The sequence below is a fragment of the Sorghum bicolor genome, chromosome 1, assembly GCF_000003195.3.
Source record: "Sorghum bicolor cultivar BTx623 chromosome 1, Sorghum_bicolor_NCBIv3, whole genome shotgun sequence".
Taxonomy (NCBI): Eukaryota; Viridiplantae; Streptophyta; class Magnoliopsida; order Poales; family Poaceae; genus Sorghum; species Sorghum bicolor.
The window spans coordinates 62,175,033-62,188,388 of record NC_012870.2 but is presented as its reverse complement, the minus strand read 5'-3'; the positions used below and the strand labels follow the sequence as shown (position 1 = coordinate 62,188,388).

The 13,356-nt window shown below is 44.2% G+C and overlaps 1 protein-coding gene across 2 annotated transcripts; it reads right to left on the bottom strand.

The window, feature by feature from the left end:
- LOC8066033 (RING finger protein 222) lies at positions 7,823 to 12,583 on the bottom strand. 2 transcript variants are annotated; one of them, XM_002465065.2, is made up of 3 exons: positions 12,429 to 12,583; positions 12,246 to 12,340; positions 7,823 to 8,793 (listed from the first exon to the last, which is right to left on the bottom strand). In XM_002465065.2, exon 3 carries the CDS (start codon positions 8,746 to 8,748, stop codon positions 7,945 to 7,947), a length of 804 nt encoding a protein of 267 aa, XP_002465110.1. In that variant the 5' UTR covers positions 8,749 to 8,793; positions 12,246 to 12,340; positions 12,429 to 12,583; the 3' UTR covers positions 7,823 to 7,944. The 2 variants fall into 2 exon arrangements, with proteins under 2 accessions (XP_002465110.1, XP_021307472.1); XM_021451797.1 differs by lacking the exon at positions 12,246 to 12,340 and having other exon boundaries at positions 12,429 to 12,573.

Below are 13,356 nucleotides of genomic sequence, written 5' to 3'. Positions count from 1 at the left end.
GGCCAAATCCTGGTGGCTAAATCCTATTGGCCAAAATCCAAAAGCTACAACCTATAATATAGTTTATAGGACCATATATATACACACGTATATCACAAAAAATAAAAATTCAAACAAAGTTTGCAAATCCAGAGAAATTCTTGAACTATATAATTAATAGTACAATACAATAGCAAAGAAATATCAATGAACATTGAAAAATAAATACCTATTGTCTAGTGAATATTTGTTGCATTCACCTTTTCCACCTCCATGTACTCAATAACAACTCCTCTTTTGGACAAGACGTAACAGTTAATAAGAACAGGGACAACCAAAAACTTAATCTGTACCTTGAGATTGCAGTGTAGGAGCTTGGACGTTTTGCTGTTCTGATGCTGCGTATGGAGTAGCTTGTTGTTCGGCATCTCCCTGTTGCTCAGGAACTGCTCGAGAGAAATATGAAACTAAAGTTCTTGTCCTCTTCATCTTGTATATAATAAGAAACTAGAATCAAAAGGGTCAAAACTAGAAACTTGGAAATTCAAATTTTGGAATCAAAATTAGTTTTAGATCCAACCTAACAATGAAGCTTGCTCGGCCTCAGATGCTCTTCTCCATTGGCTTGCTCTTCTCGGCAGCAGGGGGCGCCCAACGCCCGACTAAGGCAGAACCACACCGGTGCACCACCGTGGACTGCCTAGATTGGAGGGGGCACCTCAGCAGGGCTGCAGGGGGCAACGTCGTGGAGCCGAAGCATGAGAATGAGCAGGATTGGAGAGGAGGGCCAGAGGGGGCGAGAAGGCGAGTGGTGGATGCCGGCGACCGGTGCCTGGCTCTTGGCAGTGTGGGCGATAGGCGAGGGCCGAGGGCAGTCATAGGTGAGGGGCAGGCGAGGCCGCGAGGGAAGGATGGCGTGCGGCGGCAGTCACAACTCACGAGTCGCCACTGATGGAAGGCTGAGCGTTCTGTTGTCCTACTTTCGTATTCCCTGGATACCCTTTCCATGGGCAGTTGTGCTTCACGTATTGGGCCACTTCTTGGGCTAAAACTGATGACCTGCTCTCTAGAAACTTGGGCCGCGACTAGGGCCATAGCCTGGGCTGCCCTAGTGTTGGGTCCACCCTTGCCTCCACTGTCGCTAGGGCCTCTAAACCACCCACTGGTATCCAACTGCTTGGCTAGCCTTCCTCCCTAAACCCCTTCCCTTTTAAGGCCACTAGAGTATAGGAAGATGAGAGGGTGAGCTCACTGGAACCCTAACGAGCAGATCTACAATGAGGAGGAGGAAGAAGAAACCACCTACCTCACCAAAGCCACCACCGCTGCAAGAGTTGAACCCGCCTCCTCAGATTTGAACCCACTAAAAACCTAAGCAAGCATGGGTGGAGGCGTAGGGAGGTAGTGGGGTGTGGCCGAGAGGAGGAGCTCACCAAGCACCAGGGAGGATCTCGTCAGGTGCTGGGAAGGATGTCCCCTAGGAGAGAGAGAGAGAGAGAGAGCATGCAAGCAGTGGGGAGGAGATAAGCCCTTATCACCGTCCATTGCTCTGCTGAGGCGACTATCCTCTTTTCCTCGCCCTCCTATCGCTGCTTTCTTCTGCAGCTCTAGTGAATGATCATGACTCCCTTGCCCCAACCTAACCCACTACCCTTACTATCGCTAGGGCATTGAGCCACCTAGCCTACCTACCTCTAAAGGGGCCCTCCTTTATCTAAGGTCACCAGAGTTGGGAGAGAGAGAACAAATGCTCAATTGACTTGGGAGAGAGAGAGGAGAAGCTCATTGAAACCCTAACTAGTAGATCTAGGAGGAGGAACTACCTACTTTGCTGCCACAACTTGCACTAGAACCCCCTCCACCGCCAAAGGAGATAGAGGGAGGAGCCACATGGGAAGGAGCACGTGCACATCAGTCACATTGGGGAGGAGCATCATCAGAACCCGCCACCACCACCACTAAGAGAGAGGGACAAGCTACATGTTAATAGGGAATGTGGGATGTGGGAGCAAAAGCATCACGTAATTGTCACCTGAATCTTAGGTGTCTCCTCTATAGGAAATGTGCTAAATTAATCATTAAAATGCTAGAAATCCATCAAAAGAATCATTTTTTTGTGATGAATCGAGTAAAATATAAATGGACCTGCTCCTTGCCCATTTAAGTGTTTGAATCATGTTGTGGGAAGTGTAAACACATTTATTTCTCATGTTTTGTGTGACACACACTCACTTAACACGTAATGAATGTAGGCATTCAATGGTTGTGACCATTGCTTATGTAAATAAGCTACAACCATCAAACATAAAGATTTGGCTATATACAAAAGCTATTAATTTCTCATCTTTTGTGTTACACGTGATGCTTCACACGCATCCAATGTGAACGTTCAATAGACACAAAACATCGCTTATGGTGTAAAGACTTTTTTGGTTTCACATCATGCAAATTTCTTGCTAACTTAGTATTCTCGAGTGATAGATTCAGGTTGCCTGAGCTGTCTAGCTTAGGGTTCCATTCATAACAACAATGCATCACAACCACTAGACTCTATATAGCCTAGTTGCTCAAGTAGAGATTTGGTTTTGTAGACAAGACAGTTTTCAAGTGTGTCCCACACATCTAGGGTACAACACCTACACCACATGTTAGTCGAATCCATCTTCGTCTACTTGGCTTAGAGGGAGAAGGGACACATCTTGTTGGTATAGATCTCACCATAGGAAAGTGAACTGATCAAACTAACACACAGAAAACATACAGCCAATAAAGAAAAAACACCATTACCCACCCAAAATGTGAAAAGGAAGAACTACTAAATAGGGCTATATTCTAGGCATTTGAAAAAATTGTTTCTTTTTGGTGACACGCTATTCATCTTCCACATCTTGCCATGGCGTCCTCACTGCCTTGCTCTCACCTCCACCACCGCCTGCCGCCCCACTAAGACAATCTCCCTATTTTTCTTCCCCTTCCACTACTCCTTTCTTCTCTAACTCTGGCGAACTATTGTGACTCCCCCACCCTAACGTGGCCCCTCTGCCTCTACCATCGCTAGGGCCTTGAACCGCTCAATCACCATCCCCACCGCATGGTGAAAGGTCCTAATATGGCTAGAGGGGGGTGAATAGCCTATTTAAAAAATTCTACAAAAACACTAGAGTAAGAGGTTAGTAAATAACAAAGCGAAGCTTTTTGCTCTAGCTCTAAAGGGGTGTTTGCAAGCCACCTACCCAACAATTCTAGTTGCTATGATCACTATGCACACAAGAGCTAAGTCTCTACTTACACTAGAGAGCTACCTAAAGTTTCTATTCAAGAAGTAAGCTACTCTAGTTTGCAAGAAAGTAAGGGAGAGAGTTTGATCTTTATACCACCACGTAGAGGGGATGAACCAATCATAATATTATGGAGTCCAATCACCGGGAGAAATCCAATCAACAAACACAATAGAGACACAGGATTTTTCTCCCGAGGTTCACGTGCTTGCCGGCACGCTACGTCCCCGTTGTGTCGACCAACACTTGGTGGTTCGGTGGCTAAGAGGTGTAGCACGAACCTCGTCCTCACTAGGACACCACAAGAACCTACCCACAAGTGAGGTAGCTCAAAGACACGAGCAATCCACTAATGTTGCCTTTGGCTCTCCGCCGAGGTAGGCACAAACCTCTCACAATTACCGGGAGATGGCCACGAACAATCACCAACTCGTGCCAAAGCTCCTCCGCTGCTCCAAGCCGTCTAGGTGGCGGCAACCACCAAGAGTAACAAGAAAACCGCAGCTAGAACGATCCCCAAGTGCCACTAGATGCAATCACTCAAGCAAATGCACTTGGAATCACTCCCAATCTCACAAAGATGTTTAATCTATGAAGGAGATGAGTGGGAGGTGTTTGCTTAGGCTCACAAGGATGTCTAGTAGTCAAGAATGCCAAGAGAGTGAGCCCCAAGCCGGCCAAACACGTATTTATAGCCCCTCAAACAAATAGAGCCGTTGGCTCTCTCACCGGGTCTAACTCGGGGTCACCGGACGCTCTTAAAGGGGCACCGGACGCTCAACACCAGCGTCCGGTGCTCCAACGTCAGCCGCGTGTCAGAGTCTAATGGTAACCTGCAGAGCACCGGACGCTGAGCAAGTTGGCACCGGACACGTCCGGTGCACACCGGACTCATGCGCAGAGAGTTCCGCAAACTCGCAGGGTCACCGGACGCAAGCCACCGGACGCACCCTCAGCGTTCGGTGCTCACCGGACCCATGCGCAGAGAGGGTCGCAAAACGCCCGCACACCGGACGCTAACCACCGGACGCTCAAGCCAGCGTCCGGTGCCTATCGTCCGGTGCCTTACCCTAGCTGGGCCAGGCACTGTCTGCACCGGACGCTCAGACTCAGCGTCCGGTGCTCCAGAAGCCAGCGTCCGGTGAGTGTTTTCTCAGCGAGAAACACTCCCGCGACTTCTCCAAATTTCCCACCGGCGCAATAGAAAATATGCACTTCATTTTCTCGAAAAGCGCCGAATCCCGCCTCGCAAGCTCGGCGGGAGGGAGAGAGGAACCCATCCTCTCTCTACTCTTCAAACTCCACCTCCTTCTCAAAGTGTGCCAACACCACAACGTGTAAACCAACAAGTGCACGTGTGTTAGCATTTTCACAAACATTTTCTACGAAGGAGTTAAGTTAGCTCACTAGGTTCTAAATGCATGCACATGAACAATGACACCTAGTGGCACTCGATAACCGCTTAGCCAAAGAATTCCCCTCTTTATAGTACGGCTATCTATCCTAAATGTGATCACACCCTCTATGGTGTCTTGATCACCAAAACCAAAACCTTAAGCAATACCTTTGCCTTGATCTCCATAGGGTTTTGTTTTTCTCTTTCTTTTTTTCCAAGTTGAGCACTTGATCACCTTGTGGTCATCACCATGATCATCTCTTGCTCCAACACTTGGCATGTACCAACCTCATTAAGTCTACACACACTTAGCATAGAGATTAGTACTAGGGTTTCATCAATTATCCAAAACCAAACTAGGGCTTTCACATGGCCTACCTACCACCCTATGGTCCCTCCTTTTTCTAAGGTCACCCCAAGTTGGGAGAGAGAGAGAGAGGAGAAGCTCACCAAATGTAGGGCGAGATAGAAGAGAAGCTTGTTGGTACCCTAACTTGTAGATCTAGGAGGACAAAACCACCTACCTCACCACCACCGCTATCACCGAAACCCACTACCACTACTGAAGAAGATAGAGGGAGGAGCCACGTGGGGATGAGCACATGCGTGTCAGGCATGTTGGGGAGAAGCCACCACTAGAACCTGTTGTCATCGCCAAAGAGCATAGAGGGAGAAGCCATCTGGGGAACGCTCCCTTCACCATGTGTTGATGATCGAACATGCGTCCCGATCACCTCTCCTAGCTGACCATGGATTAGCCTCGGTGGTGTTCAAGTCGGTGGATGCACAAACATCCCATGGACCAACCCTTGGCCCCCAAGGAACGATGCCACCAACCTCATGTGGCTATTATGTGGCTCGCCTCAGGAGTCTCACGATCTAGGGTTAGTGCCTGAGCTGTCAAGATTGTTTTTCATCCAACATTGGTGGACATCGAAGTATCATGGGCGTTCCTTGAGAATGATTGCCAAGTCTTGGCTTTTTGTCAGGTGAGTTCTTGTTGCCTAAGGCCGCCATGTGCCAAAAGGCTGCTCAAGTTGCATATCATTCTGACAAAGTAGTCGAAGGCGAGCCTCATGACTGGTCTCATGAGAAGCATCAAAAGTGGTATGTCATCCACTGGGGGAGTAGGGAAATCAAGTGAAAGTTTCTCAAGTTCCTCCCAAGGTGGCTCAGGATCTTGCACGCTCATGTAGCACCCACGTTGCTTCAAGGGCTTAACATCCTCTTTTTTTCCTTTTCTTCATCCGACCCCTGATATCAAAGAAGAATTGGTCATAGTCGAAGTCATCAAGATCAATGATGAGTTGCTTGCCATTTGGGTCGACATCAACTCATTCTTTCGATGCTTTGGTCATCACCTCGTCAACATGAGTGATCATCCCAATGAACCAGGTGGCAAGATTGTGTAGATGTTCGAGAGAATTTGAATCATAGGTGTGGTCGGTGAGGGTACCTGACCCATATATCCAACAAACAACTTTCTTATATCTTATGTGCACTCTAGAGAATCATTCTCCATCTCTACCTTTGGCTAGAGAGAAATCCAGAATAGAGGACAACAACATTTGGAGATCTAACTAAAGAAGGATTTTTTTCACAAAAATCTATACTCACACCAATATAGAACGATAAAAAGAGGCTTTTGGAATTGCTCTTAGCTTCTTAGAATTGGGGAAGATGTTAGAGTAGGGCAAGAGATAATATCGTAAAAGTAAAAAATCGGTGTAAGGGAGGAAACTAATTTTTGCTCGGCCACATTATAGCAAAGTTGTTTTCAATAAAGTTCTGATATAAGCAAAAGAGAGAGAAAAAAACACTAAAGATTTAAAGGCTCGCAACTTGGCGATTAGATGTGAGCCGATACCACTTGCTATGGACCAGCTGACCAATATGCAAATGTCCAGCTAAGACTGAAGTGTACTCTACCTTGTAAAGGGAGAACAATTTTCAACATCTTTGGAGAGTAGACGGTCCAAGCAACACTTGGAAAATAAACAAAGCTCACCCTTGACACAAGCATGTATCAAGTTGTTGCTTTAATTTATAGATTGGTGGAACCGTCAGGGACTGGTAGCGAGTGTACTACAACACTACAGCGTGTTGGGATGGCCCTCCATGCTAGCGCACTCTGGCTCCCATTGGGAGGTGTTGTTGGATCAGAAATTAACCAACGCCCACGATATATTCATCTAGTGACAGTTGTGTCGCCTCGAACTGAAATCCTAGACGTTGGCTCACTTGACCCGACGGTCCAAGAGGGAGAGGCCGTGATCCACATCTTCCTTTTGCTTTCAGCCTTGTTTGTGTCTTTGTTCATGGGCGTCGAGGTCACCAAGTTGCAAGCCGAGGATGACCAGCAAGATGCCAAGCTGATGGCACGCGTGTGGACTGGGGATGCAGATGACAATAGTATATTTGCGGAGATACTCATGCTGGCCAAGTTGGGTAGCTCACTTGCTGGCTGCTGACCTGCTGCTATCATTCGCCGCCTCGGCTGCCAATCGATCGATCACTTGGCTCCCCGGTGGCTTGCCAAGGGCCTGTTTAGATCCCAAATCTTTACATCCTAAAACTTTTGGTTGTAAACTTTACATTCAAATAGGTGTTTAGATGCTTCCTAAATTTTTTGGTCAACAAGACACATGATATGGGTTCCTAAGCAAGTTTACACAGTTTTGGGGCTCCAAGGTTCCAAATCTTTACAGCCAAGTTTTACAAGCCCCTGTTTCGATCCATTCTTCCAAAAAGTACTCATTTCTTCAAAAGTTTTGGCTGTTTGGCTGCATCTAAACAGGCCCCAAGTTGCTTGCTCCCATGCATCTAATAATGCCACAGAGCGAACAAGTGTGCGCTCACCCTTACAAGGATGAAGTTCAGGTTTTTTTATTTTTGGCGGTTTTTACAATGTAACTTTGTGATTGGGCTGCTTGGCACAAATATATTTTGGAGAAACCATGCAAGGTCCAGGGAAACCTTTTCAGACACTCCACACTCCTTGCCATTCCAAGGCTCCAAGCACTCCAGCGATAGTTAATTCTGATGCCCAACAAATATACTCTTGAACTTCAGTTTCAGAGCACCTCACTTGTGCAACAAAACATATGCCAGCAGCCCAGAGCACACTCATGTTTTATGCAACAGAGGGCCCTTCCATGGAGACTTCAGGTAAACACAGGTCAAAAACCAAAACTTTGCAATAACATTCGCACTTACAACAAAATCTAGGGAGAGTTCAGTTACACAGACACAACAACAGCACTGAGATTTTCCCCAAACAAGGAAATAATCTCAGGCAAAGATTTCCCTAACTAGCCAGTCTAGGCTCGGGTACGCAAAATACAATATTAGGAACGAGGGAAGCGCAAACAACACAGTGATAAGGACATACAATAACAAGACTGCTGCGCTGGCAGGGATCGCATAGAGCACTATGAGGAGGAAGATGAACACAAGGGGAAACTTGGCAGTCAAGTGAACCAGGAACGACAATGACTTGCGCAGCGAAGCTTGTACCCTCTCTGCATTCAGCAGAGGGACCCCATGGTTGCTATGATTGGCATTGGTGGGCGACATGTCAACCGGTGGTGGAAGGTGCCGCCTAGTGGGATTTGAATAGCCTGCATTTCCATTTGATCTGCTGCTGCTTGAGAGCCATGGAGTCTGTTGCTCACTATGAATAGCTGGGCGTGACCTGGCCCGCTCGCCATTCATCCCCTCAACCATCCAAAGGAGGAAATAGTTCTTTCGTGGGAATGTGAGGTTCCCTTTGTAAAGTATGCGAAGTGACAAGAGGTTGCACCAGGGACAGCAAATGAAGAATGGTAGCTGGATCGGCACAGTTGGAACTTTGATGACAGCCCATTGGAGTCCTAGGATGCAGTTCTTGCACATGGTGTGGCCGCACCACAGCACATAAGGCACATTTTCCACTATGTTGAAAGATTCCCAACAAATTGGGCATTCCAGGCCTTCTTCCCTGCTTGTGCATGAGGATGCTTCATCATCAGAACCAGCAGCACTTGAAGAAGTGCAGTTTGGGGGACTCCTCTTCCCCAGCCCAGATGCCCAAGCATTTGATGCAAAACCCCACATCTCAGTAAGCTATCTTGAAGAGGCTGATTTCACTTGGGAGTAGACCTGAAACAACAAGTGAACCATGTATCAGAGCTTCCACCTAGAACAACGGCAATAATAAGAAAAATACAATGTATAGCTGATGTTGGTATTTTAGAAAGAGGGGAGACAGAAAGCTATAAGAACTTAGAAAGATGCATGTAAGTTGATGGAAGGTCAAATAAGATCACTGTGTAAGTGTATATTATTACCAAAGGGAGAGTGTAGCACTGGGATAATTTGAAATACTAGCATTCTTCAGGGAAAAGAAGTAGGCAAACGATGAAGTGTAATACAAACACAAGAATGCACACAGCTAACTAGCACTTTTACTCTAAACCACCCTCATACAGGCATAGGAAAGTAAAGACACATAATAGAAACATATTTTTTAGGAGATATCACTATATCAATACCAAACATCTAACTAGTCAGAGATCAGCATAGAGTGACAATCATAAGGGTCATTTGAATCTACTGCCCACCTCGTGTTGCTCGGCATGAAGCAACTAGCCCACATGAGGAGAGGCTGATGCAAACATGTTAGGGGCACTAGTTGTTTGCTTCTTTTGTTTTGAAATCATAGAATAGATAACTGAAGCAATCACTCAAAGCAACCTCTTCAGATCTAAACAACACATTGCTTGGCTAGGCTAGATAAGGAAACTGCTGGAGCAAGCGAAGGAACTAAAGATGGCCAAGTTTCACTGCTCAATAGTCAACACTAAGCAAGTTTTACTAAAATTAAAGCATGACTACACAGGATACTCAGCCCTGTTTAGTTCCCACCCAAAAACTTTTCGCCTCATCACATCGAATGTTTGAACACATGCATGGAGCATTAAATATAAATTAAAAAATAACTAATTGCACAGTTTGCATGTATTTTGCGAGACGAGTCTTTTAAGCCTAATTAGTCCATGATTGGACACTAATTGCTATAGTTACAAATGTGCTGCAGTACCTAAAAACTTTTCTTTTCACGAACTAAACAAGGCCATAGTAGAAAAGAAACATTGTGCTCTTCAGACATATTAACCTAATGAACAATGTAATGGTAATACTCAAACTATATAAGACAACAGGGGCCACATTTTTTCTCATGTCATTTAAAGAAAAAACTGAACATAAGAAAGTGGAAAGCATTCAAACCATGTCTAAGAAGAAAACAGTTAAATAAGCCTTAGCCTCTTGGTTAGCTTCAAATATGAGCTAGATACAGATGAAAATTATGTTATGTTCCATATGACAGTATCACTTACTAGTGCATCCTTGTTACAAGACTTTTAGGAGTAAAAGAAATATTGTGCAGTTGACTTAAACTCACCTAACTTGTGCATAATTCACATAGGCCAGACTGTATAGCTACACCAAAATCATTCAAAGGAAGGAACAGAGACCCAAGAAGTTCTCTAGAGAAACTGTGTGTCAATGACATACTCCCTCCGTCCCAAAATAGTTGACGTTATACGATTCATATTTTGTCACAAAGTAGTTGTCATTCTAACTTCCTAATGCACCTTTCTCTTCTCCCAATACACCTTTTTCTTTTCCCAATGCATCATATCTCTATTTTTCTCTATCTCTCTCCTTGTTTTCTGTGCACCACATCTTTTCACTCTTAAATTCCCGTGTCCAAACCTAAAACGTCAACGATTTTGGGACGGAGGGTGTATACCTTTATCAGGTAATACTGACACTTTGTTTTAAACCTTCATTTCTGCTGGTTTTAAACTGAGTACTATAATTAAGAAACAACATTTCCAACAGGTCAACAAAATTTGATATGCACAACAAAGGTACATCCATTTTGTGAACGAAAAGATTTATATCCAACTAAGAGTTCTTAAATAACAAGATATACTTTAGGAAATTCTTCTAACAAGCCTATCATACATAATTCAACAATCCACTATTGCTATAGCATATGCATTGCTTGAACTATTAGCTAGTGCTGATAAGTGGCTGATCTTATAACAATTACAAAGAACTTATGAAGCTATATACAAAACTGAGTTTTTTTTAAGTCTGGAGTGTGGTACAGTGGTGTTTCATGTTTTTGTCCAAAAAAACAAAACTCAAATTACGAAATCACTTCAAAGTAAAAATGCTTCAGAGAAATAAATTAGATGCTTTTCCATCTGATAAGCAGATAAAAGTAGTTCTCGAAAATGCTTCCTGAAACAATACAGGAGATGGAGACATAAGCTTTTGGACTGTGTCCATGCAGATATTCAGCCTGTCTACAAAATAAGATCATTGCTGCATGCAAAGCAGATTGGGGTAATACCAAACATAGTGTGCACACAATAAGGAAAATGACAACAATCTACCCTAGAATTATCTTTCTCTGAAGCAACCTAGTAATAGCAAAAAAACAGTCAAGCAGTTGAATGTTCAACCAGAAACCAACTTCTTTGATTACTGATAAATAAGAAATAGAAAGACACAGAAGTAGGATAGAGAAGCAAGTTTTATATCCAGACCTGGATAATATGAAACCACGCCCAGATATTGAGCTGAGAAAGGCTGCATCGTGAAAAGTTTTGGCAGTGCATTAGCCAGACAAGGCTTAGTTACTTGGCTAAACTGTTATGGTTTTGGGGCACTTGGTTATAATCAAATGTTCCTTGGTACAGTATAAGTATAACTGATTATTGCACGGGTATGGGGAAGCATATGATGTTCAGTGAAAATAATATGAACCCTAATTTGAAACTGAAAAGTTGTTATAGTCTAATCATGGCTAGAAAAGAAATCAGTGCATATATCTGATTAACCAAACAACCTTTTTAACCCCATGCTGACAATCATAGGTCATAAACATTCTAGGAAAACTAAATAAGTAGGTTCCTCATACATGTGGGCATTCAACCACTCCTCTCAGAAAAAGAAACTCAGCTTATGGAAACTACTTAGCAGAGCGGTTGAGGTTGAACAGGGTAATAATGTGTGCTGGACGCCTAGACACCGTTTTTCCCGGTTTCTGTACTAGATTAGCAATAGCAATTTGACCCCCTTTTCCACTGTGTTAGCTAATTTTTATTATTTTATTACTACTGTGTGTAGATCACATTGTAGCTCTGTAATCGCTTTCTAGTGTGCAGGTAGCCTAACAACACCTGATGTTTGCAGCATGGGCACCTAAATAGTTCTACATCTTCTTATCCACAGATCAAAACTTGATACACTCCAATTGGGAACAAACCTATCCAGCGGTCCACAATCAGATTCCGTTGAGCAAGTCACCGGATGGAACAGACGAATCACATTTGGCACACTAAGAATTAGATGACGCATGCACGCATGGAAGTCAATTAAGAAGGAAAGTACAAAAGGACGATCATATAATTCATAAGGTTTGCTTCCAGGTTAGCAAGCACGCACATCCACCGCGCCTAAACTGAACCGTTAATTTTGTTACCGGCTCATGCAACAAGGAGCGAGAAACGGGTGAACGGAGGCAGAACGTGTACCCGTTTCAGCGAGCCCCACGGCGCGGCGGACCAGGACTTGGTACCGGCGACAGCGCTGCTGCTTGCCGGGGAGGTGCTCGGCCCAATCTGCTCGTCTGAAGCAAAGCGGAGCAGGGGCGCGACGGCTGTAAGGGGAAGCGCTCGAATCACAGGAAAGGGAGAGGTCTCGGCGTCGGGGCTCACCTGTGGCGGCGGTACGGAGGGAGGAGGGAAGGGGACGCTGCGACCGCCGTCGTCGCCGCTTGGCTCGGTGGGAGGAAACGAATTGGGGATCTGCGGTGGCGGTGCGGATGGCCAGTGGCAAATGGAAGGGGGCGGTTTGGAGGGTTGGGCGGCCGCCATGTGTATGCGGTCCACAGGTCTGCTTCGAGGTGGGACCTACCCGTTACAGCCTCTCTGACGTGGGTGCTACTTCGATTTTTCTTTTAAAAAAAAAGTCAAGCAGCCATGGAATTTTACAGTTACTTAAAATCAGTACGGCCTTGTTTAGTTCAAAAAAAATTTAAGAATCTTTAGATGTATGTATAGAGTATTAAATATAAATAAAAAATAATTAATTGTACAGTTTGCTTATAATTTGTGACACGAATTTTTTAACCTAGTTAGTTCATGATTGGACAATAATTTGTCAAATACAAACAAAAGTGCTACAGTAACTGAACCAAAAAAATTCAAACGCCTAAGGCAGGTTTGATGCTAAGTATTTCAAAAGCTACTGTTGTTGTGATATACTCCTAAATTAAATGTACATCTAACACTTTTTGGGGAATCAAAATAACCTTAAATTTGATCAAAATTATATGAAAAATACTAAGATTTGTAATATCAAACTACCATCATTAGATTAATCACATCATATGTTTTTATACTAACCCTAACTAGATATACAAATGTTACAACTATTTTCTATAAATCCAATTAAATTTAAGATTTTTTGTCTCCTAAAAGTGCGAGCGCTGCACTTTGGAACGGAGGGAGTAACAAATTTTGTAGTCTCTAGAACAACTATAGTTGTTCTGAAGTTTGATTTAGGAAAAGGTCCAAAAGACAACCTTCAAGTTATCAAGTATAGCCTATCTACATATAACCCTTGCACTATTGTTTGGTTTGG

Excerpts from the sequence above, each read along its gene's own strand:
- LOC8066033 (XM_002465065.2), bottom strand. The coding sequence starts at position 8,748 with ATGTGGGGTTTTGCATCAAATGCTTGGGCATCTGGGCTGGGGAAGAGG.